Here is a 25624-nt window from a genome sequence, read left to right on the forward strand (position 1 = left end):
CAGTACAATTATACGATTGCAGATGATAAAATAAGTTTAAATATTAAGTGAATTATTCGGTGAAAAGTTATTAAACTTGTGGTAAGAGAGCTTAAATCAGTACCTGGTACTATGTCGCTCCGACATTAACTCTATACAGTAGTTAAATGACATCATTCTTTAATTTCAATACCAAGACATATATACGGTATGCAATATGCATGACTACCTAATGTAAATCTTCGACCCTTAGTTCACACACACGAGATCCTAGCAATACCAATTCCATGGGTATTTTGTTGGACACCAAATGTAACAGATGATACGATTAGCAAATCAATACAGGAAAATGATAAGCTGATGGCCGGGATAAACAAAATTTTTGTAAATTTGACATTGTTATGCTTAGATGCACAGGCAAACATATTAGACTACAGTTATTTTATTTTTTATTTTTTTAAGACAAAATAAATGTGAAAAAATAACTTTTTTCTTCAAAACGTTGCGCATTTGTAATTCAAACATAGTTTCAAATTATTCTTATCGATTGTTGATAAACTTTTATTTCTGATGGCTTCATATTGCAATTTTTTTTCTAAATTGTACTAGTCAGGCTACTTGATCCAGTTTGGTTGTCTGTATTTCTGGTTTTGTTTTTTTGGGGGGTTTTTTTTTAGTGAAAAGAAGTTTTCATTACAGCAAGAATGTGTCATAATCAAATTATGTGATAATAATTAAGTTCTAATAATGCAAACAAGCGAATATTATCTATGTTTTTTTTTCTAAACAAAGTTGGGAAATACATGCACGAGGTAAGGTCACTTATAGGTGGAAGGCCAATTTCGACCGCAGCATGATTACGAAACTGCGGCTACGCATACAAACATAGCTTTAGCGCAAGCGGAAGCGGTATTTCTGATTTTGTTGAAGTTGACAACCAACGTGAACGTGCAGTTATGAGTCTAGCACTAAGGTAACAGTTTGATAAGATGTCTTTTGCTGCAAATATTTTAATGCATCAAGCTCAGATATATCTGATTTAACTTAATATAGCAATTCCACTGGCATTTAATGCGTAATACCATTCAAAATTTGACTTTTATCGAATGCAAGTTTTCGTTTCACTTTCGACATGTTTAAACAAGTTTGTCAAGAAATGTTTACATATTTAACATCTCGCGTGCCTCCAAGGCAAAGCTTTCCATTTGTTTATTTACTTGTATTGTTTATTGCAAAAACATCAAAATACATTCTGGAAAGAATGTGACAGAATAAAAGGGCTTAAGGCGACCAAACTTTAACAGAAAATATAGGCCTGACAATAATTTAAAAAGATGCACTGTTTAAAACAAACCATCGAATGTCATGGGCCTTTTGATATCATGTAAATTGTATCTCGTTAAATGAATAACATTTGAAAAGTTGAATTTGGCATACAAAAATGGAGGAATGTTGAAAATATGAGAATGATCTCAGCTTATTTATTCATTCTTTGTTTAAAAGAAATATTGAAGCATGTGTGGCAGATATATTTATTGGGTTTGTATATTAGTGATTTTCATACTATCCTCTTCTTGCTTCATGCAGAGACGTATATACCCCTGATATACAAGTCTCTGCTTCATGTAAGGGATAATTTTTCTTGAGCTTGATCGGTAGAGCCTTTGTCTTTCTAGCCCTTTCCTCTGACCCTGACATTTTGCGGGGGCTAGAAACTTGGGCTACATGACATGTATAGTCCACCAGCAAGCAGACCAGATACTAATCCTATAAAGATTCTGACAACAGAATCACTTTTAAAGCTGCCTTGTGATGATCAGTGAGCATATGTATGTAACGCTAGTAAAAATTATATCTTACCTTTTAATTAATATATCCCTTTATGTGTATATACATGTCAGATTGAAGGGAATGGGGAGAAATGTTCTCACACACTTGAGAAGGGTCAGAAAAAATGCTCGTTTTCTGTATGTACGAAGTTCTGACCACTTCAAGTGTAAGCTATAGGAGACAAAAGGTTTTGTTGGAGTTATGTTAATGTGGCGTGTGTGTCCCCTTATAACTTCACAATTGAGGACTTTCCCATATTAAGTTTTATCGGTAGAATGGCAGACTGGCAAACCAAGGGTCATGGTTCAATTCCTCGAGAAGGCACCCTGCTAATTAGTATTATACATATACTATAAGTATATATTGTTCATGTTCATGTAAGTAAAGGATTTTTGTCCTGCACCAGAAATAATTCTAACAAATCTATATGATAACGATGTATACCATATACTGTTTCATACCCATATGTCCCTATGTTCAAAGGTACATAAATTTGTTTGAATTCTTTTCTATTTTTTTCTGACTTACAGAGCTGAGTTTGCACTGGAAAAGGGTAAGAAGAAAAAGAAGAGGGAGCTAGCTGAGGAACAGAAACAGGAAATCCGAGAGGCATTTGACTTGTTTGATACAGACAAAGACCGTGCCATTGATTACCATGAACTCAAGGTAAGGTTTTGTAGGGTTCAGTACTGGGTGATAGAGTTTTTCATGATTACCTGTACAGTACATGTGATTTTCCATTTGTATATCAGAAACTTGTTCATATCTTCTTTTTTATTTTCTATCAAGATATTTATATACCAATAAAAGCTAAGTTACTACATGTAGTCTGTACTTAAAAAAAAAATCCTGCTCTTTTGAAGTGAGGATTTAAGACTGCAGTTTTTGAACTTAGATTATCTTTCCTAATAATTGTACTTGTCAGAATGAATCTCTTGAACAAGTTTAATTAATATTTGATAATTCAATTATTACAAAGAGTGCTAAATTTTATCACATAACTGATATCTATGAGGGAAAAAAAAAAAAAAAAGATTTATGGATTTGGATACAAAATAATACATTTTTATCTACTATAGAGACACTATTGTGTTGTATTTTTTATTCATGACATCACAAAACAATAGTATTATTCCACAAAACGAGTCATAGGATATTGATGATCTTTGGCCTATTACATGTACAAGATTTACCTGGTGGACCAGACAAGTTACATTTGATAATACCATATTTATCCCAAATAAGCCTCTGTCCACAAATAAATCCCCATTCTCTCATCGGTTTTGAAATTGAAAGGTAAATGTGGTTCAAAAATATGTCTTCTCTAAAAGTTTAATAATACTATGATACTCCTGCATGGAACCTCTGAACTCAAGACGGACATTTCTGTATCACCCTCAGCATTTATTTTTTTCTGTCTTTCATGCTCATCCAGAGTTATCTTCCCTAACTACACTTCATTCTTTCTGTGACACTCCTTTAGGTGTCACCCCACTAGTAATACTATGATATTGTTTGTTTTTAAGTTTTTTATAAATAAATTATACACAGAAGGACCTCTTTGCTTGTTTGTTAGTATATAGTATATATGGATTGGACAATGTGGTAGAGAGAAGGTGTGGTGTCTATTTTGAATAGCATACCAAGTTGCTCTGATGGCGTTACGTAAACCATAAAATTGAGTGATTGGAGGGTAAAAATTGTGTTTGGCACAAAATATGTCGTACGATTGAATTAGACTACCATTCTCATCTAGTAGATCATATACATAAAAAATATCTCTATCTGGTCATCTCTTGAAGTAAATAGGTTTGTTATCTACCTTTATGTTATTATTGTACCATAGGTGTTGATATATGTTGTCATCTTCATCGACACAATTTGAAAAGATGTATAGATCAGAAAGTACCTCCTTCCAAAAAATATCTTTAATTACATTTGCCTTTTTATTTAAAAATTCTTTTCCGAATTTAAATATGGAGTTAATATTACTACCAATAATGCTTTCGAAGATGGCTTTAAAAACAAACAATAAATACATTACAAAATGGTCAGAAGAACTGAATTTGGTAGAAGATACAGTATGGTGGAAAAAAATAAACATAATCCCTTTTAAATCCACTATAGACTGTAAATTAAGATGGTTTCAATATAGAATAATACACAGGATTATAAGTACAAACAAATATCTACATATGATAAACCTAAAGGACTCTCCATTATGTACTTTTTGTAACCGTCATACAGAAACTATAGTCCACATTTTTTGGGAATGTAGACTAGTAGCAATCTTCTGGGAAGATTTCAAAGTATGGCTATATGATAATACTTTAACTAATTTACAATTACATGTTACTGATGTAATCTTGGGAAAGTTACATAAAGATCAAGAAGTCAAATATCTCAATACGTTAGTATTAATAGCAAAATTCCATATTTATAAACAAAAAATTAAAAATTGTCTCCCCTGTATTAATGGATTCATAAAAGAACTAGATATTTATCTAAAAACAGAGGAGGTAATTTACAAAAACAACATGGAGTATGATAGTTTTGTGAAAAAACGGTCCATATAAGTGAATAATTTTTCAGATTTTCTTCACACAACATATCAAAACATGTACTTAAAAGTAAGTCAAAAGTTTTTCTTTTTTTGTACCTTTATACACAATATATTGTAAAATGAGTGAAAGCGGGAGTGGAAGGTCGTTTGTTTGTCTCTGTATTCCAAAAAAACAACCAATCCTTTTCTTTTTCTCTATTCATCACTTAATACGTATTGTACATCTTACTGCTGTAATGATATGTCTGTATTATTATACCATGTAATATAATGTACCTGTATGTATAATATATGTAAAAGGATGAATAAAAAAGATTTCAAAACTGAAAAAAATACTATGATATTTTACAATAGGGATGTCGAGGGGTCTTATCTAGGATAGATACGATGATTTTTTACACTTAGGGTGATGCTTGTTTCAGGATAAATATGGTAACATTAATGTATTTGATTGTAGATGTGTCAGAAATGATTTTTTATTAACCAGCTTTGTTTTAACAGGTTGCTATGAGGGCACTAGGGTTTGATGTGAAGAAAGCAGATGTCCTGAAAATTCTACGCGATTATGATAGAGAGGGTACAGGCAAAATTTCCTTTGAAGATTTCAATGAAGTCAGTAAGTACAACTTGGTATATTAAAACAATCATTGAGGTCACTCGGTACATGAAATATAATTGTAAAGTTAAGACCTGGGCTGATAGGGTTCTCCCGAACTTCTGGAAAACTCAGAAGGGGACAGTAGGGATGGTATTCGTCGCTAACCCTGATAACCTTAAATTTGTTTTGTCACAGTGACGGATATGATGCTGGAGAGAGATCCGCAAGAGGAAGTACTGAAAGCATTCAAACTGTTTGATGATGATTCGTCTGGGAAGATCAGCCTCCGTAACCTCCGCAGAGTAGCTAGGTAATAACTAACACAATTGGTACCATCATTTGTTAGTCCCTGAGGAAGAGTCCTGGCCAATATATCCAGTCAAACAGTCATCCCATGCTGATGATTTCATCCAAGTATATTTATCACACTTAAGATGGCATATTTTACCTGATTTAAAACAACAGATCAACCTAACTTCTGGTGACTTAGACTTACTTGACTTAGGACAATAGATTTATCTTACATTATGTTAACTTGGCTAAGGATGACAGATCTACATGTACCAGACCAACTAAGGACAGATATATTACCTGAATTAAGGGTGACAGATTTATCTGACTTAAGGATGGCAGATTTACCTGACTTAAGGATGGCAGATTTACCTGACTTTAGGAGAACGGATTTACCTGACTTAGGGTGACAAATTTACCTGACTTAATGGTGACAAATTTACCTGACTTAGGACAATATTTTTACTCGACCTGAGTAAAGACAGGTTACAATTACCTGACTTATAGTTATAATTGTTTTCTGTTGTTTTACAGAGAGTTGGGAGAAAACATGACGGATGAGGAATTACGAGCTATGATTGATGAGTTTGATAGAGACGCAGATGGTGAAAGTAAGTTGTCATACATGTATAAAAAAGATTTTATCTAAGTATTGTTTATATCCTGCTGTTTATTTCAAAACAGGAAATATTAAAATGTTCATCTTTGAAGTGAGGTTTCAATCCCTAACCATCAGTGTTAAAGTTTCTCAGGAAGCTGACAAGTTTTAAATTCCATCTATATTGTACATGTATTTCCATTTCGTACGAAGTGGAAGAATAATGTGGATCTTTTTTATCATCAAAGTGTACAAATGTTACGTATATAGATTTGATTTCTCAAGTTGATTCAAGATACATTGGTAATAATACTTATCTTGTAGTAATTAATGCTTGTGAAATAGAATAGTGATAGATTTTATTCTTTTTTTTTGCTGTCAGGTCTTGTCTGTTAATCTGTTTCTCCCTCGTTTTTACAATATGTAGGTATACATGTTAATCTGTTTCTCCCTCGTTTTTATAGTCTGTAGGCATACATGTTAATCTGTTTCTCCCTCGTTTTTATAGTCTGTAGGTATACATGTTAATCTGTTTCTCCCTCGTTTTTACAATATGTAGGTATACATGTTAATCTGTTTCTCCCTCGTTTTTAAAATATGTAGGTATACATGTTAATCTGTTTCTCCCTCGTTTTTATGGTCTGTAGGTATTCATGTTAATCTGTTTCTCCCTCGTTTTTATAGTCTGTAGGTATACATGTTAATCTGTTTCTCCCTCGTTTTTACAATATGTAGGTATACATGTTAATCTGTTTCTCCCTCGTTTTTACAATATGTAGGTATACATGTTAATCTGTTTCTCCCTCGTTTTTATGGTCTGTAGGTATACATGTTAATCTGTTTCTCCCTCGTTTTTATAGTCTGTAGGTATACATGTTAATCTGTTTCTCCCTCGTTTTTACAATATGTAGGTATACATGTTAATCTGTTTCTCCCTCGTTTTTACAGTCTGTAGGTATACATGTTAATCTGTTTCTCCCTCGTTTTTATGGTCTGTAGGTATACATGTTAATCTGTTTCTCCCTCGTTTTTATGGTCTGTAGGTATACATGTTAATCTGTTTCTCCCTCGTTTTTATAGTCTGTAGGTATACATGTTAATCTGTTTCTCCCTCGTTTTTACAATATGTAGGTATACATGTTAATCTGTTTCTCCCTCGTTTTTACAATATGTAGGTATACATGTAATCAATGCAGTTTTGTTGTTTTATGGCCATGTAACAGGAAGATAATTCGCTAAAATATTTTTTATTATTTTGCAGTCAATGAGGATGAATTCATTGCCATTATGACCGGGGATACGTGAAAACCTACACAGTTTGGCCTACTATCAATATTTATTCAGTATATTGTGTGAAGAAATGGACCAAGAAATATTCAAAATGACAACAATTAAGATGTTTTATGATTGTTTAGGAGCATGAACAAACTGTATTGATCAGGGTATATGTGCATGTCTATTGAGAATACCACCTATTTATGTAGTTGATCAGTAAAACATTTAACAGATCTGATTTGATTATTCAGTGTAAGCCAACCTCCTACTTTTTAAATCAAAGTTTTAAGGTATCGCTCCCTGGGCTTATTTCACAATGGATATGTACGAATGATGAATTTGTATTGAAGCACAAAATATGTTGTTGTTTTTTGGCGGGGGGGGGGGGGGGGGGGGGGGGACCATCTAAGTCTTGTAAATGTTTACTTCTCAGGTTGATTGGCTCAGATTCTGTGATGTGCAGTTTAATTTCCAACACTTGCCTATTGCAAATAATTGATTTTATTATCTTTATTTGCATATTTACTCCCAGAACAAAATCATGGATATGATGAACTGGTATAAAAACATCGTCAAGAATTTGATATTTTAAACTGTGTATGTTTTATATATTATGTATTTCTCATTTCCAGCTGGTTGTCAATGCTCTTACACGTATATATATATACTAGATGTGCCTTGGTAACAGAATATTTACGATTTTGCCAACATTTTTCATGCCTGTTTCATGCAAGTACATGTTATCTCCTTTCTGAGTCCATACACATACATGTTAACTCATTTCTGAGTCCATACAAGTACATGTTAACTCATTTCTGAGTCCATACAAGTACATGTTAACTCATTTCTGAGTCCATACAAGTACATGTTAACTCATTTCTGAGTCCATACAAGTACATGTTAACTCATTTCTGAGTCCATACACGTACATGTTAACTCATTTCTTAGTTCATACAAGTACATGTTAACTCATTTTTTAGTTCATACAAGTATGTTAAGTATTTACATTCATGTTCAGGTGTGAGTCCGTATTATACAAGGTATGAGTGTCAGTGTGTTGTAGTATGAAAGGAACTGAAAGTTTGTTTGAAACTTGAAAGATGCGACAAGTTTTTGCATCCTCTGAGACCCACAGGGATGTGGCACGACTATCCAGCCCACCATCCATATAATGTATTATATACAATATATATGTATGGACTGTGTCTGTGGGCTGGGAGTTTGTGCCAAGCCCCTGTGCTGTGACTTTGTTTACGTTTTAGTGGATGAGGACGCTTTTTAGATGATGGCGAGTGTCAAGTGTGATTTTACGTATACAAAATGAAGGTAAATCTGTAGAAGAAATTACGTACTTGTCTGTACGTATTTAAGTAGATACATTGGTATATCTTACTGTAGTTTCTGTGATTTGATTCAGAATCAATAGATTTTTTATGTTCAATATATCAAATATCACTTTATCTCTAAAAATTGTGATTATTGTAAATACGTTTAAATGTCAAAATAAAATTTTTGAACTGAAATTTGTTTTCACTTCAATACAGTAGACACATGAATGCCACCATTCGTTCATAAGACATTTGTGCCATATACACTGTATATAATGGAGAGTTATCTAATAGCTCTAGATAATAGACGGACAGTTTCTGACAGATTTTATTTGTTAGCTTGGTTTACAGCCCTTTAATTAGCCAGGGTCATTTGAAGGCGGGGTCACCTTGTAGTAGTTGGTGACTACTTCACTGGACAATATAAGGGAGGCCTGTCGCATGCCATCCAGAGAAATTAGTGTAAAGTGATTTGCCCAATGACAACCATGACAGCACAGACAGGTCCGTTTATAAGTTTTCACAGAAACACAAACGGACACATTTAGGGAGGGTCAAATCATGCACCACGGATCTTCACTTGAGGTTATATATATGTGGCCATCACTCTAACCAGCTGAGCTATCGCAGCTCCTTCTGACAGCTGGTCATTGTCAGGAAGATTTGTAGGCAGGGTATGAATATTTGTTATAAGATATACAGCAATGTCTCCAATTCGTTCAAAAAATATTTTCATGAAATGATCCAATTTTCTACATTAACCAAAATGATAAAATTGGGGGATGGAGGGGGTTTGAGGAATAATTGAATTAGAGAAGGGAGGGATAGGATGGGGTGAAGGGAGTGCACTCCTTCTACATATTAACATGGGGATAGGGGTCAACATATTGGATTCCAACACATTTGGGCTCTAGCGTCAATGACAAGTTTTTTCTTATTTGATGCAATGTTCAGCTATTGCTGTATGCATTACAAAGTTGGGTTTTTTTTCTTAAGAGGTGCTCTTAAGTCTCAAGCGAGATTATTTGGAGCCTTAAACATTGAACTATTACCATGAATGCCATGTGTCTAAAGTCTTAAGAAAAGCTACACTGACTCAGGAAATACACAAAGTTAATGTTTAATTAGCTTACCATCATCAGATGGTGGGTACTGGGTATTTCAAATCACCTTGTGTCAGTGGTCCGTCTGTCCATTGTCCGTCTTCAGTTCTTTTCGTGATTTCTTAAGGACTGGTTGGATCTTTCTCAAATTGCGTATTAAGATTCCCCTTGGCCCCTAATTATGATGTGTATATTGCACAGCATCAACATCATGCTTCACATTACGCTTCACATTACGCTTCACATTGCTACGTGAAGTTTTTGTCATTGGTTATGTTTAATTTATATCATTTAACACCAACAGAGGTATTTTTTTGGTATTTCAACACCAGTAACTGACTAAGGGATGTCACCTCGCATGCTTAATTTGTAAATAATATTTCGTACCTTGGCCTTAAGAATTTAGTATTTATAAGTATGATTTTTTTTTCAAATTAAGTATGCAATTGTATTGCAATAATTAACTCGTATATTTTAATGTAACATTTTGATTAAAAACATGATCATGTCCACAAATACAAATATGGTCACTTGTCAGAAAAAAAAAATGTATACCGTTTCCTAAAACATCATAACATATTCGGGTCAACATGAAAATTGGAAGTACAGCGTAGTAAATTTGCCATAATCCTTAACTGTTAGCGACCCAGGCTCTCTTGGCACAATGAACATTTGTTACCACTTTTCGTGATGGACCTTCATCAAATTCATGTAGATTCCACTTGTCCCTAGTTGTGCCCTTTTAATTTTGGGTGGTAATCTTTTATTTTTAGCCCACTGTCGACAGATGTTTGGCTGTTCGTCCGTGGCATCACTCCCTCTGTCGTCCGTTCTTGGCGTCACTCCATCTGTCGTCCGTCCGTGGCGTCAATCCGTCTGTCGTCCGTCCGTGGCATCACTCTGTCTGTCGTCCGTCCGTGGCAGCACTCTGTCTGTCGTCCGTTCATTGCGTCACTCCCTCTGTCGTCCGTCCGTGGGGTCAATCCGTCTGTCGTCCGTCCGTGGGGTCACTCCGTCCGTGGCGTCAATCCGTCTGTCGTCCGTCCGTGGGGTCAATCCGTCTGTCGTCCGTCCGTGGGGTAACTCCGCCTGTCGTCCGTCCGTGGCGTCAATCCGTCTGTCGTCCGTCCGTGGGGTCAATCCGTCTGTCGTCCGTCCGTGGGGTCACTCCGTCTGTCGTCCGTCTGTGGCGTCAATCCGTCTGTCGTCCGTCCGTAAACAATCCTTGTTATTTCGGTTTCTCAGAGATTAATGGATCGTTCTCAAATTCCATAACAAGGTGGCCGAAAGGCGCGGAAACGATGTATCCCATTCCCCACCGTGTGACAGTGCGAAACAAAAATCGCTTAAGTGTTTTGGGCGAAACTTTATTTCATTATTCATGAAATAGGCGAGCTATATATGCTACTTTCGGAATGTCTCAGTTAAAATTTAAATGAAGCATAACATTATTTCTATCTATTTGCAAAACTTTTTTCAAGATATACTGCAGCCAGTGATAATGTATTTTCTGTCATCTGTTAATATATGTCGACACCCGCTGGATACAAGGGTACATTTGTACATGTAATCAGATGTCCCGAACAGGTGAGAATGAATGTGGAATTTCAGAATTAGATAATGATCAGAAACGCATGTTAGCGTGGCCAGAAAAAAAATACACACATGTTTTTAAAAATCACCGCTAAACAAATAGTTATTAGAAATACATGAATACGCTTGAACATCTCGGAAGAGCGACCGTCTTTTGCTTCATCAACAACATGCATGTTAACCTTCAGAAACGAAATAAACCGGTCTACATTTTAACTTGTTCATAGGTAACAAAATATATATTTGGTCGAAAATAAAGATTTATTTTGAAAATATTATTTGACATATTTACGGGCCACTTGGTCCATGTTCCAAAACATCAACAAATCGTGTATCCTTGCCTTCTGAGTTAATCGCCCTGCAGGCGTAGTGTCCGTAGTTATGTTCGGTCACAGGACCTATAGTTATGTCGGCACCGTTGTTCGACACTACGACATTTGTTGGTGATACATCGCCAATTGCCTGGATAAATAAAATAATACGTGTCAAGCGCCTGTGTAAATGAAATAATTTGTATGAAGTACATCGTAAATAAAATAGTCTGAATCGAGAGCCTGTGTAAATGTAATAAATTGAATCAAGAACCTGTGCAAATGAAATTGTTAATATCAATGATCGTCTATGTAAATAATAACTTAATTACAAGTACCCGCGATCGCGTGTGTAACTAAAATAATAAAATGATACGTACATTAGTTAATGTGCACGTTCAAAGAACTTCCGTGTAAATAATTAATGTCATTGACAAAAGCGCATACCATGAAAGGCCTGTGTAACTCTAATCCATAACCCCCATAACAAACCCATATATCGGAGCTGTGATTGGCTAGCGTTAGTCCCCATTATCTTTTAGTTGTGAAGTGACATTATTGCGTCACATATATGATGACGTCATAAAAACGAACATTTAAGGTTGTACTAATTTGCGATCGAATTCTTATATCGCAGACGTTAAAAATAAACTTGAATTTAATCAAAAAGTATTTAGGTGTTTTATTGATAGTCTTTATCATAAGAAAGAGCTGTTTTTTAATCACGAGCTGTTTTATCTGCACGGATGCGAGATAACTTAAATACTTTACAGCATAACTTTACAGAAATCGACAACATAACTTTACAGAAATCGACAACATAACTTTACATAAATACTTTACAGTATAACTTTACAGAAATACTCGACAGCATAACTTTACATAAATACTTTACAGCATAACTTTACATAAATACTTTTCAGTATAACTTTACAGAAACACTTTACAGCATAACTTTACAGAAATACTCGACAGCATAACTTTACAGAAATACTCGACAGCATAACTTCACAGAAACACTTTACAGCATAACTTTACATAAATACTTTGCAGCATAACTTTACATAAATATTCGACAACATATCTTTACAGAAATACTTTGCAGCATAACTTTACATAAATATTCGACAACATATCTTTACATAAATATTCGACAGCATAACTTTACATAAATACTTTACAACATAACTTTACAGAAATACTTTACAAAATAACTTTACAGAAATACTCGACAACATAACTTTACAGAAATACTTTACAACATTACTTTACATAAATACTTTACAGCGTAACTTTACAGAAATACTTTGCAGCATAACTTTACATAAATACTTTACAACATAACTTTACATAAATACTTTGCAGCATAACTTTACATAAATACTTTACAACATAACTTTACATGAATATTCGACAACATATCTTTACATAAATACTCGACAGCATAACTTTACAGAAACACTTTACAGCATAACTTTACAGAAATACTTTGCAGCATAACTTTACATAAATACTTTACAACATAACTTTACATAAATACTTTGCAGCATAACTTTACATAAATACTTTACAACATAACTTTACATAAATATTCGACAACATATCTTTACATAAATAATCGACAGCATAACTTTACAGAAACACTTTACAGCATAACTTAACAGCAATAAGACAGTAAGATCGCAACTCGAACAAGAAATATCTTTAAAAAAGATAAACGACATAGTTTTAATATAGGTGGTTATTATGTAAAACTGCAGGTGAAATAAATCAACGAACTACTGCGTTTTAGCACGGAAAACAAGATTATATCAGTTTGAATCATTTTTGGTGATAATTAGACTGCATTTGAATCAGGAATGTAATTTCATTAATGTGTCTTTTGAAATGAAAAGATCCACTTATTCAGCTTGCATTCAATTATAACTTTGTTTCGTTATTAACTGCATATATGCTTTTAGCATTTACCGCTACATTGACAATCACATACAAATGTACTTCATCTTGACCAGTAACGCCACCTGTCGCGTCATATCCGGGGCCAAAAGAATATTATACGATTATGCCGAAAAAGGGCTAAGAAAAGTGTTGCATACCCTACAAATGTTCTCAATTCATCTAACACCAATTCTTTTTGTTATTTTAAGTAGAAAAATGGAAAGAAAATTATTTTCTTACGAAGAAGTTCCAGAGGAGAGTTGGTGTTGGGTTACCAGTCGCGCTGCACGTGAGACGGAGGTATGATCCCTTCTTGACGTCGGTTGGTCTCGTCACAAACGTTATAACTGGTTTCGACACTGTAAGACCATGACATAAACAAATACAATCTTACCATTGTAACCAAATTCAATCTTACCATTGTAACCAAATTCAATCTTACCATTATAAACACATACAATCTTACCATTGTAAACAAATACAATCTTACCATTGTAACCAAATTCAATCTTACCATTGTAACCAAATTCAATCTTACCATTGTAACCAAATTCAATCTTACCATTGTAACCAAATTCAATCTTACCATTGTAACCAAATTCAATCTTACCATTGTAAACACATACAATTTTACCATTGTAACCAAATTCAATCTTACCATTATAAACATACAATCTTACCATTATAAACAAATAAATCTTACCATTGTAAACAAATAAATTTTACTATTATAAACAAATACAACCTTACCATTATAAACAAATACAACCTTACCATTATTTAAAATAGAGATATCTTTAATTGAATTAGAGATATCTGTAATTGAATAAGAGATATCTGTATTTAAAATGAAGACATCTCTATTTAAACAAAATTAAAGATATCTCTATTTAAAATAGGGATATCTTTAATTCAAATAGAGATATCTCTATTTTAAATAAAGATATCTTTAATTGTTGTAGAAATACAGATATCTCTATTTTAAATAAAGATAACTTTAATTGTTGTAGAAATACAGATATCTTTATTTTAAATACAAATATCTCTATTTGAATTAAAGATATCTGTAATTCAAATAGAGATATCTGAATTTGAAATAGAGATATCTGTAATTTAAAAGATATCTCTATTTTCAGTAGAAATAGAGATATCTGTATTTAAATTAGACATACCTTTATTTAAATACAGATATCTTTATTTAAATTACAGATATCTCTACTTAAATAGAGATATCTTCATTTTAAATAGAGATATCTTTAATTAAATAGAGATATCTTCATTTCAATAGGTAAAAACCCAAACGGCTTGCCATACACGTCTACTGAACTATGACGTCACAGAGCACTGTAGATTTTATTATAACTTTCTGGTACAGGAGACATGAAAGTGCTACTCAATGCTAGACATTTTCTCGTCCGATTCGAGACAGAAAACGTCATTTCATTCTTAAAGCAAATTCATATCAAATTGCCTGTTTGACGTATCAATTATAAGTTCAAGCTAGATGATATATTTATAAGTTCTTACCGGTCGAGATCGATTTTTCTCGGTGTCGGACAGACATGCATTCTCTAATATCCAATTGTCGGCCTCGTACGAGGTTTTATTACAGAACAATGTCAGTCCGGGACTGTGACATACCGTCCTCGATCGAAACTTTAACTGGTGGCGAAACCTTTCCGGTCTGAGAAAACACTGATTGCTTTGACGATATTTCAAATACACTATTCGTGTTGAGAACAAGTAATATAATCATAAACATACGTGGGGCATGCGTTTGGTGTGCTGGTGCATGCGTTTGGTGTGCTGGCGCATGCGTTTGGTGTGCTGGTGCATGCGTTTGGTGTGCTGGCGCATGCGTTTGATGTGCTGGTGCATGCGTTTGGTGTGCTGGCGCATGGGTATGCGGCAAATGTGTGGTTGTTTGTTTCGGTGCGTGCGTTGGCGCATGCGTCGGCGGTTTTGTATTACTCGGAGCTTGCGTTTGGTGACCAATTGTTGGCGGTGTGCACTGGGAATTACACAAACGGTCGGTTGCGCAGCATGACGCACACAGGTTGCCCGATTGTCTTTTGCCTACTATAGGAGCGAGAAGAGCATTCGTTGCAGCCAGAGTTTTACATTCCTGAAAAAATGATAATGATAAATAAATTAATAAAATGGGCCATGCTATTATAAGCATACGCCTCCCCCCCGGAAAAAAACCCCCCAAAAACTATACAAAAAATAAATAAATAAAAGAAAGGAAAACAGACAAAAGACAAAACAAAACAAAACAATACAAAACATCCCGTACTCAAATCCCGAAGATTGAAGGTTTCAGTATGGTACGTAGTTCGACACTCTCCGTGTATGTTTCTCCGGAAACTAAGAAAAGGATCGGCCTGTGCTGTCGCTGTTAGTTTAGCCAAATTGCCCTGGGTGGCATGTCATTGACCTCCCGGATATCTTATACAATGCGGTAGTCACCAACTACTACAAATATACCCCGCCTCGAAATGGCCTTGGCTGCTCAAGGGGCGATAAATTCGCCAAACAAACAACCCCTCGAGAAACAGTTACATATTTGTGACGTGTGGTCATCGTTATAGAAACACGTTGTGATATTTCAAATACATCATACGATATAAGAATTAGTATTTGATACGTTAATCCAAGAGATTTCTTTACAAGAGAAAATATGCTACGGCAAACATTTGCCTAAGAGATTTTTGTATTTGGCACATTTATCGAAGAAGACATTTGGTATTTTTCTAGTTTTATCGAAGACATTTAAAATTTTACATCTATTACAGAAGTAATTTGGTATTTTCCAGCTCTACAAAAATAATTTGTTATTTTACATCTCTACAGAAATAATTTGTTATTTTACATCTCTACAGAAATCATTTGTTATTTTACATCTCTACAGAAATAATTTGTTATTTTATATCTCTACAGAAATAATTTGATATTTTATATCTCTACAGAAATAATTTGGTATATTACATCTCTACAGAAATAATTTGTTATTTTACATCTCTACAGAAATAATTTGATATTTTACACCTCCACAGAAATAATTTGTAATTTTACATCTCTACAGAAATAATTTGGTATTTTACATCTCTACAGAATAATTTGTTATTTTACACCTCCACAGAAATAATTTGTAATTTTACATCTCCACAGAAATAATTTGATATTTTACACGTCCACAGAAATAATTTGTTATTTTACATCTCTACAGAAATAATTTGTTATTTTACATTTCTACAGAATAATTTGGTATTTTACACGTCCACAGAAATAATATGGTATTTTACACGTCCACAGAAATAATATGGTATTTATACCTTTTTCCAGGGACATTTTAAACTTCCGTAATTTGTGATCTACATTATACCAACATGCTTGGTGAAGCGAGTCTAAAAACTGTGTGGTCAATATTTATCAAATGCTTACATCGTTGCTTCAGCACCCTGTACAATTAAGATGATTCTCAATTGTCCTCTGGAGCTATGCTATTATATCGTGCAATGACACCACTCTTCAAATAACTCAATCGATATCACAAATATATCTAATTCAAATAAAATAAACCAACTTACTGTGGAGTTTTCGCCACATCTGCTCTCCCATAGCCAATGTCCAGACAGATCATTCTGCTTCTTTCCAATATAACATTGCTGGAACAATACAAACATTTACACAACATAGATAATATGTCTTCTACACAATGATAACCGAAGTCAGTGTTCACAAAACATTATAAATGCTATTTTAAGCTACAAACGAATACACTTGTGTTAAATACGTTCAAGATGCAGATAAAGTATTTTGGATAAGATCCGGCGACTGCTTAAAACAGGATTCGTTTACTTATATCAAGGTTCATATTTGGTACTGATGTCCTATGTCACTATGGAAATTTTATTCATGCGTGTAAAAACTGTAATTATTCGATGATTATGATTTATTAGTAGATAGGACATACGTCAATATTGCTAATTCCACATACATAACACATTAGTAAACATTGTAAACACCGTTATTGTTAATTCTATATACATAGGATTTTGTTTTCAAATTTTCGCTGAAGTGCTTTATTCATATATCTTTGTGATAAAAAATGAATATAAATAATAACAGAAATGTCGATGGATATTCTACCATCCAGAGCCGAGGCTTATTCACTTACAAGTAATATTACAACTTACTTGATAAATATCAAACGTTATTTAACAAACCATACCTTCTATACTACGCTTTGCAAGTCCTTCTTTCATGTCAAAGGAAATGAAATTCGTAATGTTGACTTAAAAAAATCAACAACCGGCAGAATATTGAATGCCAAGATATTGACGGCAGTATTAAAATAAATATTTCGTTTATCACTTACGTTGTCTATACCACATAGTTTTATTCTGTCACATCTATCGGGTTGTTCCATCTGCTCACAGTTATAACAGATCAGGGCTCCATATGTATTGAGTCCTGGAAGAAAAATACAATTAAAATACCATTAATTAAGACGACAGTAATTAAATATATTTTTAATGACGTCGATGAATGTACACGAATATAAGTATAAAATAAATCGTAATAATCAATTTCAGCAAATTAACATGTCGCGAGCTTTTATAGGTTGCCTATCAAAATATCTTATTGTTTGAATCAATCCAAGAATTAGTTCACATCAGTTTTTAATTCTATTTATCGCATGGAAAGAAGCGAAACAGTGACTTCCTTGTACGCGTGTTTTGATTCCGACAGCCGCTTTGTACTGCCAAGACAATAGATCCTTTAACACCACAATGACATTGTTATATGTCTGTTTTACCATACGACATTATTTATGACATTAGCGTATAGCATGGTAGACAAGTCAGTAATGTAATAAAAACAACCATGCTGGGTATTGCTAACGCAATGCATGTCCCCTACCAGCCAAGTAAGTGACATTGACCTTGACCCAAAACCCCTGGAACTCGAACGTGTCCGAGATATTACGATACTTTTCATTATCTTAAGTTTGATAAAAAAAAAATCACACAAGGAACGAGGCCGCTCGAGTACTGACAAACTTGGTGTTACGTGCGTATGTAAAACACGGGCGGAAAGGAAACCTACATGGTATGGTTCAACTAGTTTCATCGGTAGGGGGCTAATTATACATTTACTGGTTTTAGTTTTCTATTGTTTAACATTCTTTAACCAGCAAGTGTCCCTAAAGGACGACCTCTCCTGTGAGCGAGATGTAGGCGTGTTCTTTTGATAGCGCAGAACCGTTGCCGACGGTCTAGTGCTACCGCACTGAAGCATGCCGTCAAAGACATCCAGCAGGACACCCCACCCAGTCACATTATACTGACAAAGAGCAAATCACGTGTCCAACTCTCAATATGCTAAGCGTTAAGCGGGAGTAGTAACTAACATTTTATGGAGTCTCCTGTTTCAACCAGGGGACAGAAACCAAAGCCTTCCTAACACAGGCTTTTTAGAACGCGCGGAGAAGAGAAGATTCCGAATTTAGTCGCCTCTTACGGTTACACAATGGGAGTAGCATGTACATTGAAATCCACTGAAAAGTATGAGGAGAATAAGACCTGGAGTATCGGACAATGAAGCGTCTTTTACTTCATCGATGACTGGTTTGGTTTGTTTTTGTTTAACGTCCTATTAACAGCCAGAGTCATTTAAGGATGTTCCAGGTGTTGGAGGTGGAGGAAAGCAGGAGTACCCGGAGAAAAACCACCGGCCTATGGTCAGTACCTGGCAACTGCCCCACGTAGGTTTAGAACTCGCAACCCAGAGGCAGAGGGCTAGTGATAAAGTGTCGGAACACCAGCCATGCAGATATAGGTCAAATCCAAATGATATAATCAAAATAAGACACCTGTTGTGTTACAGTGTAATTATGTACTTACTTTGATAATTACAGAGCCCGTCTGTTGTGTTACACAGTGCAATTAATATGTTGTACTTACTTTGAGAATTACAGAGCCCGTCTGTTGTGTTACAGTGTAATCATGTTGTACTTACTTTGAGAATTACAGAGCCCGTCTATTGTGTTACACAGTGTAATCATGTTGTACTTACTTTGAGAATTACAGAGCCCGTCTATTGTGTTACAGTGTAATCATGTTGTACTTACTTTGAGAATTACAGAGCCCGTCTATTGTGTTACACAGTGTAATCATGTTGTACTTACTTTGAGAATTACAGAGCCCGTCTATTGTGTTACAGTGTAATCATGTTGTATTTACTTTGAGAATTACAGAGCCCGTCTATTGTGTTACAGTGTAATCATGTTGTACTTACTTTGAGAATTACAGAGCCCGTCTATTGTGTTACACAGTGTAATCATGTTGTACTTACTTTGAGAATTACAGAGCCCGTCTGTTGTGTTACAGTGTAATCATGTTGTACTTACTTTGAGAATTACAGAGCCCGTCTATTGTGTTACAGTGTAATCATGTTGTACTTACTTTGAGAATTACAGAGCCCGTCTATTGTGTTACACAGTGTAATCATGTTGTACTTACTTTGAGAATTACAGAGCCCGTCTATTGTGTTACACAGTGTAATCATGTTGTACTTACTTTGAGAATTACAGAGCCCGTCTATTGTGTTACACAGTGTAATCATGTCGTACTTACTTTGAGAATTACAGAGCCCGTCTATTGTGTTACACAGTGTAATCATGTCGTACTTACTTTGAGAATTACAGAGCCCGTCTATTGTGTTACACAGTGTAATCATGTTGTACTTACTTTGAGAATTACAGAGCCCGTCTATTGTGTTACACAGTGTAATCATGTTGTACTTACTTTGAGAATTACAGAGCCCGTCTATCGTGTTACACATCTTTGTGCTGTTACAACAAGTTTTACACAATGTAATTCTGTTGTCAAGACTCTTCTTTTCTCCACTTAAATCCAAGGTTGACTCTTCGGACCTTTTCCCTAGTCCATGGCATCTCTATAACATCAAAAAAAAATGTTTCATGGTAATTCTACGTTATCTAGGGTAAAGCTGGTAATATTCGCGGAAGGAATTCGTTTTGCAATATTCGAGGTCGTATAGCACGAACATAAAGACACCCGGCGAATGTAAAGAAGTGTTTTCTGAAGAATGTTTATGATCCGGTGTTACGCGAAATTCCATACTCGCGAACGAGGTCCGACTTGTACATGCACAACCGCCAAATATTAGTCCCGTGGTTTAACAACTTAAGAGTATGTAGTTTCATTTACTGTCGATAATCAGTTTCACCATATCTTAAGTCAAAGTTAACTCTTTGGTAGGTATTTTGCATAGAGTTATCGGTCTTGTTACTAATTCTAACATCCAAAATGGCGTTATAAACAGGCATGAGTTAACAAGGGAACGAGAGGGCATATATCGCTCACATGGATGGATTTGACCAACCGTCGAAATGATGTTCATGTTCAAATTGTTATATCCATATTTGTTGATTTCAAACATTGCTCTATATGGTTATGGGGTCCGGATCTCAATGGTTTTAACTAGTAGCAATTTGAATGATTTAACCCAATTTCCCCTATTGGGCCCTATCACCTCCTGCCCCAGGGGAGCCACATTCTGCATTTATACAACATTTGACCCCCTTTCCCCAAGAATGCTCCAGACTAAATTTCATCAAAAAACATTCAAGTGTTCAGCACTTAAGTAGGGATTTAAAGGATGTAACTCAATTGCCCATATTGGGCCCCGCCCCTCCGGCCCAGGGTATCCACACCCTCCGTTTGACAACGTTTGACCCCATTTGCCCAATAATGCTTCAGATCAAATGCCATCAAAATCGATTCAGGCGTTCAAGAAAGGAACTGTTGACGGACGACGGACGCTGCACCATGGCATAAGCCCACCGGCCCTTCGGGCCATGTGAGCTAAAACTGTTCTTCTTTTAAGGTACATGTACTACAGTTATCTGATACTAAATAGAAGTACAGGCCATTGCAACAACAGAGGATACTGAAATAATAACGAATCCGTAATTCTAACTCAAATGCTATAAAAGAAGGACAAAATTGGAACAGTCAATATAGATCTACAAGGTCATTTGAATGTCACAAAGAGGATATGACCAGATGTTTCGGCAGAGTCAGCATCTTCATCAGTAACACCCGCCACTTAAATCTAGTTCAAGTCCAAGTTAATTTACATTCTCAAAATGAGAACAATGATGGTGATAACGGAAACACTAGGTATACCAGACCGGTATGTTCGTGTTAAGTCTTCTTGTGATAGGCCGGAACTTTTGCCGATTTATAGTGCTACCTCACTGAAGTATACTGCCGAAGACACCTATCAGGCCACCCCACCCGGTCACATTATACTGAAATCAGGAAAACCAGTCGTCCCACTCCCAAACTTACTGAGCACAAAGCAGGAGTAGGAGTAGTGACTACCATTTTAAAGACTCTGTCTCGACCAGCGGATAAAAACAAAGCCTCTCCATGAGCGAACGCTCATCAGAAGAACAAAAATGAGGCTTTGTCAAGGGAAACATTAGGAGAAATAAATCATTTCATTCACTATAATTTTTACTGCATGTTTAATTTACTCATCAAAATTAAAATAGCACACCATCGGGGGGATTCCAAAATGGTTTCCGAGACTGACATTTTTTGCAGGGATTTCTGTGTTTTGTAATAGATAATTTAAGCTGCTGTAGAAATATAAGGTACCACAACTTATTATAAAGATGATGATAAAGCGCCATACTTACAAAAGATGACTCGCATCCTATATCGTACCGCTTGAGACCGGCAGGTGTCAGGTACTCGTGAACTAGACATTCCTGTAAGAACATCACACAGGCTGAATAACACCAGGTATTTTATTGGAGTTCAATATTTGTACTACTGCTTGGTTTTATGTACTAAGTCGGTTGATATATTGCCAATGCTAATGAGAATTTACTGTCCGCGGGGGCAGTATGATCGAATTTCCAGTGAATTTTGTGAAAGTGGGAATTATGATTAACTCGTGTGTTAAATCAGGGACATTTAGGACGGCCACCCCTGTGTATTGTTTAACGTCCTATCAACAGCTAAGGTCATTTAAGGACGGCCTTCCATGTGTATTGTTTAACGTCCTATCAATCAGCTAAGGCCATTTAAGGACGGCCGCCCCTGTGTGTCAGACTATTGATGTATGCGTGGTTTGGGAGGCTGCGTGATTTGGGAGACTGCGTGGTTGGAAGGCTGCGTGGTTTGTGAGGCTGCGTGGTTGGAAGGCTGCGTGGTTTGTGAGGCTGCGTTGTTTGGGAGGCTGCGGTATGTTCATGTTTGTCTCCTTCAGATAACACGAAACTGATGTCGACTTAATAGTGTTACCTCGTTGATTCAAACTGTTGACTACATTCAGCAGGACATCCCAACCGGTCACTTTACACTGACAACGGGCGAACACATGTTTTCTTTTTCATAAAAGGCGATATGAGTGACGATCTATGTATAATATTACCTCGTGGTCACCACATTCTGTCACGACGTTACAGTCACGTGGTTCAACAGTTAGGCTGCACGAGCCACATATCTGCCCAGCATCTGTAATGAAACAATGACAAGTAAGTTATTTCTCCTGTTCTTTAAGACGAACTGTAACAATTTCACTGCAACATGGCTTTTTTTCGTGATGGACATCGTAAACATTGTTGAGCATTTCTCCGAAATCAATCATAATGGACATTAAAGAAATATTACCTGTTAAGCCAAAAATGACAGCAAAACAGCACAAGGTGAGTCTGAAATGAGAAAATTGGAGTATGACATAATACTAACGGGATTTAACGAGATCTTATCTGCTAAAGCCACCCACGGAAATCCCGTTATACTCTTGTCCGAGGCGATTCCTGTCTTTAACTCAAAGAATGTAGACGTGGAGTGGCGTAGTCATTGTTCATAACGTCCTGACAATTTCTTACTTATTAAGGATATATGTAATGTTTTCAGCACAATAATTCACAAAGTCAAAGCTCTAATATTTCTGCCTTCACGTTGTTGATAATGTTATGACCTTATCGGTTGATATTTTGGTGATGATTGTGATTTTTTAATAAGTGCATATGTTTATATCCATGCTGGAAGTATATCAGCAAAAATAATAAAGAAATTATTTATATATTTTGAGAAGTTTTCACGTCAAAAATAAAGAAATATGTATCATACCTTATACTTATTTGCGAGTCCATTGTCAGTGATAGCAGGCTCTAGAGAGGGACGAAAGGCGATAACGAGACCCGGGGAAGTATCGCTCAGCGAGTACACTAGATTGAACTAAATAGATAAGGAAAGTGTGCCGGCGTTATCGAGTCTTTCAAATCAAGTGCACCGTATTGTTGTGCAATATCTCTGTACTTGTTTGGCTTTTCAAGTAGTAACATGAATATAGTTTTTGTTATGGAGTTATAACGCCAAACATCGGATTGACGAGAGTTCGCTCTGTTTGTTTGTGTTGTAGCTCCATAATATCAACATACTGTATATTCAAGTAAATCCTAATATGATATGATTACTTTACATAATCTCTGTGGAGAATCTTTCCTCTTAGAAACTTGGAGATTACACAGTTGTATTAGCCAATCAAAAGCGACGTTACAAACGGCGACGATATGTGTACAGTATGGTCTGATGAAATTGCTTGGTATAAGCAATATAAAATACATATTTGTGTTCGATTAATGATTTGGTCGTTTGTTACGTTCCCATTAATGTATTAGCAAATATGGATGTAAATAATCGGAAATAGCAAACAATTCATTTAATTATTTTAATCTATGACCCCGCCACCGTTTGAAATGATCCCGTTCTGCTATATAATGCATCCTCAAATTCTAAAATTGCCTGATATTTCAGGCATACTTAAATTCAATGTACGATTAACGTATGCTTTATTAAAATGTTAAACTCATTATAACATTTGTTGAATTAAAAAAGTGACATTAAGCTTGGTGATTATTTTTTATTGCCAATACATTTAAATGCTTGTTTTTTGAGACATTAAATTCAATTTTAACCACATGGCAAACATTAAGGGCAATGTATAGGCAGAACAAAAATTGTGTCAAATAGTTCTTTTAGTGTAAATTTCTTGCGAAGGTTTGTAAGGTGTAGCAATAGATAACACAAAGTCAACAGAACAAACAAGTGCTGAACTAGGACCTTGATAATGATAGGCGAATGTACTAACATATCATATATGATAAGAGAGGTTAACCAAAACTTAACACCAAAACTTAACATAATAACTTAACATCAAAAGAATTTAACACCAGAGTTTAACACAAAAACTTAACACCAAACCTTGACACCAAACCTTGACAACAAAACTGAACACCAAACCTTGACACCAAACCTTGACAACAAAACTGAACACCAAACCTTGACATCAAACTTTGACACCAAACCTTGACACCAAACCTTGACAACAAAACTGAACACCAAACCTTGACACCAAACCTTGACACCAAACCTTGACAACAAAACTGAACACCAAACCTTGACACCAAACCTTGACACCAAACCTTGACACCAAACCTTGACAACAAAACTGAACACCAAACCTTGACACCAAACTTTGACACCAAACCTTGACAACAAAACTGAACACCAAACCTTGACACCAAACCTTGACACCAAACCTTAACAACAAAACTTAACACCAAACCTTGACACCAAACCTTGACACCAAACCTTGACACCAAACCAAACCTTGACACCAAACCTTGACACCAAACCTTGACACCAAACCTTGACTCCAAACCTTAACACCAAACCTTAACACCAAACCTTAACAACAAAACTGAACACCAAACCTTGACACCAAACCTTGACACCAAACCTTGACACCAAACCTTGACAACAAACCTTGACACCAAACCTTGACACCAAACCTTAACAACAAAACTGAACACCAAACCTTGACACCAAACCTTGACACCAAACCTTGACAACAAACCTTGACACCAAACCTTAACAACAAAACTTAACACCAAACCTTGACACCAAACCTTGACACCAAACCTTGACACCAAACCTTGACACCAAACCTTGACACCAAACCTTGACTCCAAACCTTAACACCAAACCTTAACAACAAAACTGAACACCAAACCTTGACACCAAACCTTGACACCAAACCTTGACAACAAACCTTGACACCAAACCTTGACACCAAACCTTAACAACAAAACTGAACACCAAAC

General features: G+C 35.5%; 2 protein-coding genes across 2 annotated transcripts; one reads left to right on the forward strand and one right to left on the reverse strand.

Annotated features, from left to right (window-relative positions):
* Window positions 1-865: 865 nt before the first annotated feature.
* LOC117315563 (centrin-3) lies at window positions 866-8657 on the forward strand. Its single transcript, XM_033869803.1, has 6 exons — window positions 866-952; window positions 2340-2475; window positions 4874-4988; window positions 5166-5280; window positions 5796-5872; window positions 7121-8657. The coding sequence occupies exons 1-6, from the start codon at window positions 936-938 to the stop codon at window positions 7162-7164; spliced, it is 504 nt and encodes a 167-aa protein (XP_033725694.1). The 5' UTR covers window positions 866-935; the 3' UTR covers window positions 7165-8657.
* A 2743-nt stretch (window positions 8658-11400) lies between these two features.
* On the reverse strand, window positions 11401-23898 carry LOC117315840. The gene is made up of 10 exons (XM_033870243.1): window positions 23589-23898; window positions 23124-23164; window positions 22885-22967; window positions 22145-22216; window positions 20220-20370; window positions 17789-17883; window positions 16998-17075; window positions 15172-15532; window positions 13648-13766; window positions 11401-11620 (listed from the first exon to the last, which is right to left on the reverse strand). Exons 1-10 carry the CDS (start codon window positions 23609-23611, stop codon window positions 11447-11449), a joined length of 1197 nt encoding a protein of 398 aa, XP_033726134.1. The 5' UTR covers window positions 23612-23898; the 3' UTR covers window positions 11401-11446.
* Between the last annotated feature and the right edge of the window lie 1726 nt (window positions 23899-25624).

This window comes from Pecten maximus, chromosome 17, assembly GCF_902652985.1.
Source record: "Pecten maximus chromosome 17, xPecMax1.1, whole genome shotgun sequence".
NCBI lineage: Eukaryota > Metazoa > Mollusca > Bivalvia > Pectinida > Pectinidae > Pecten > Pecten maximus.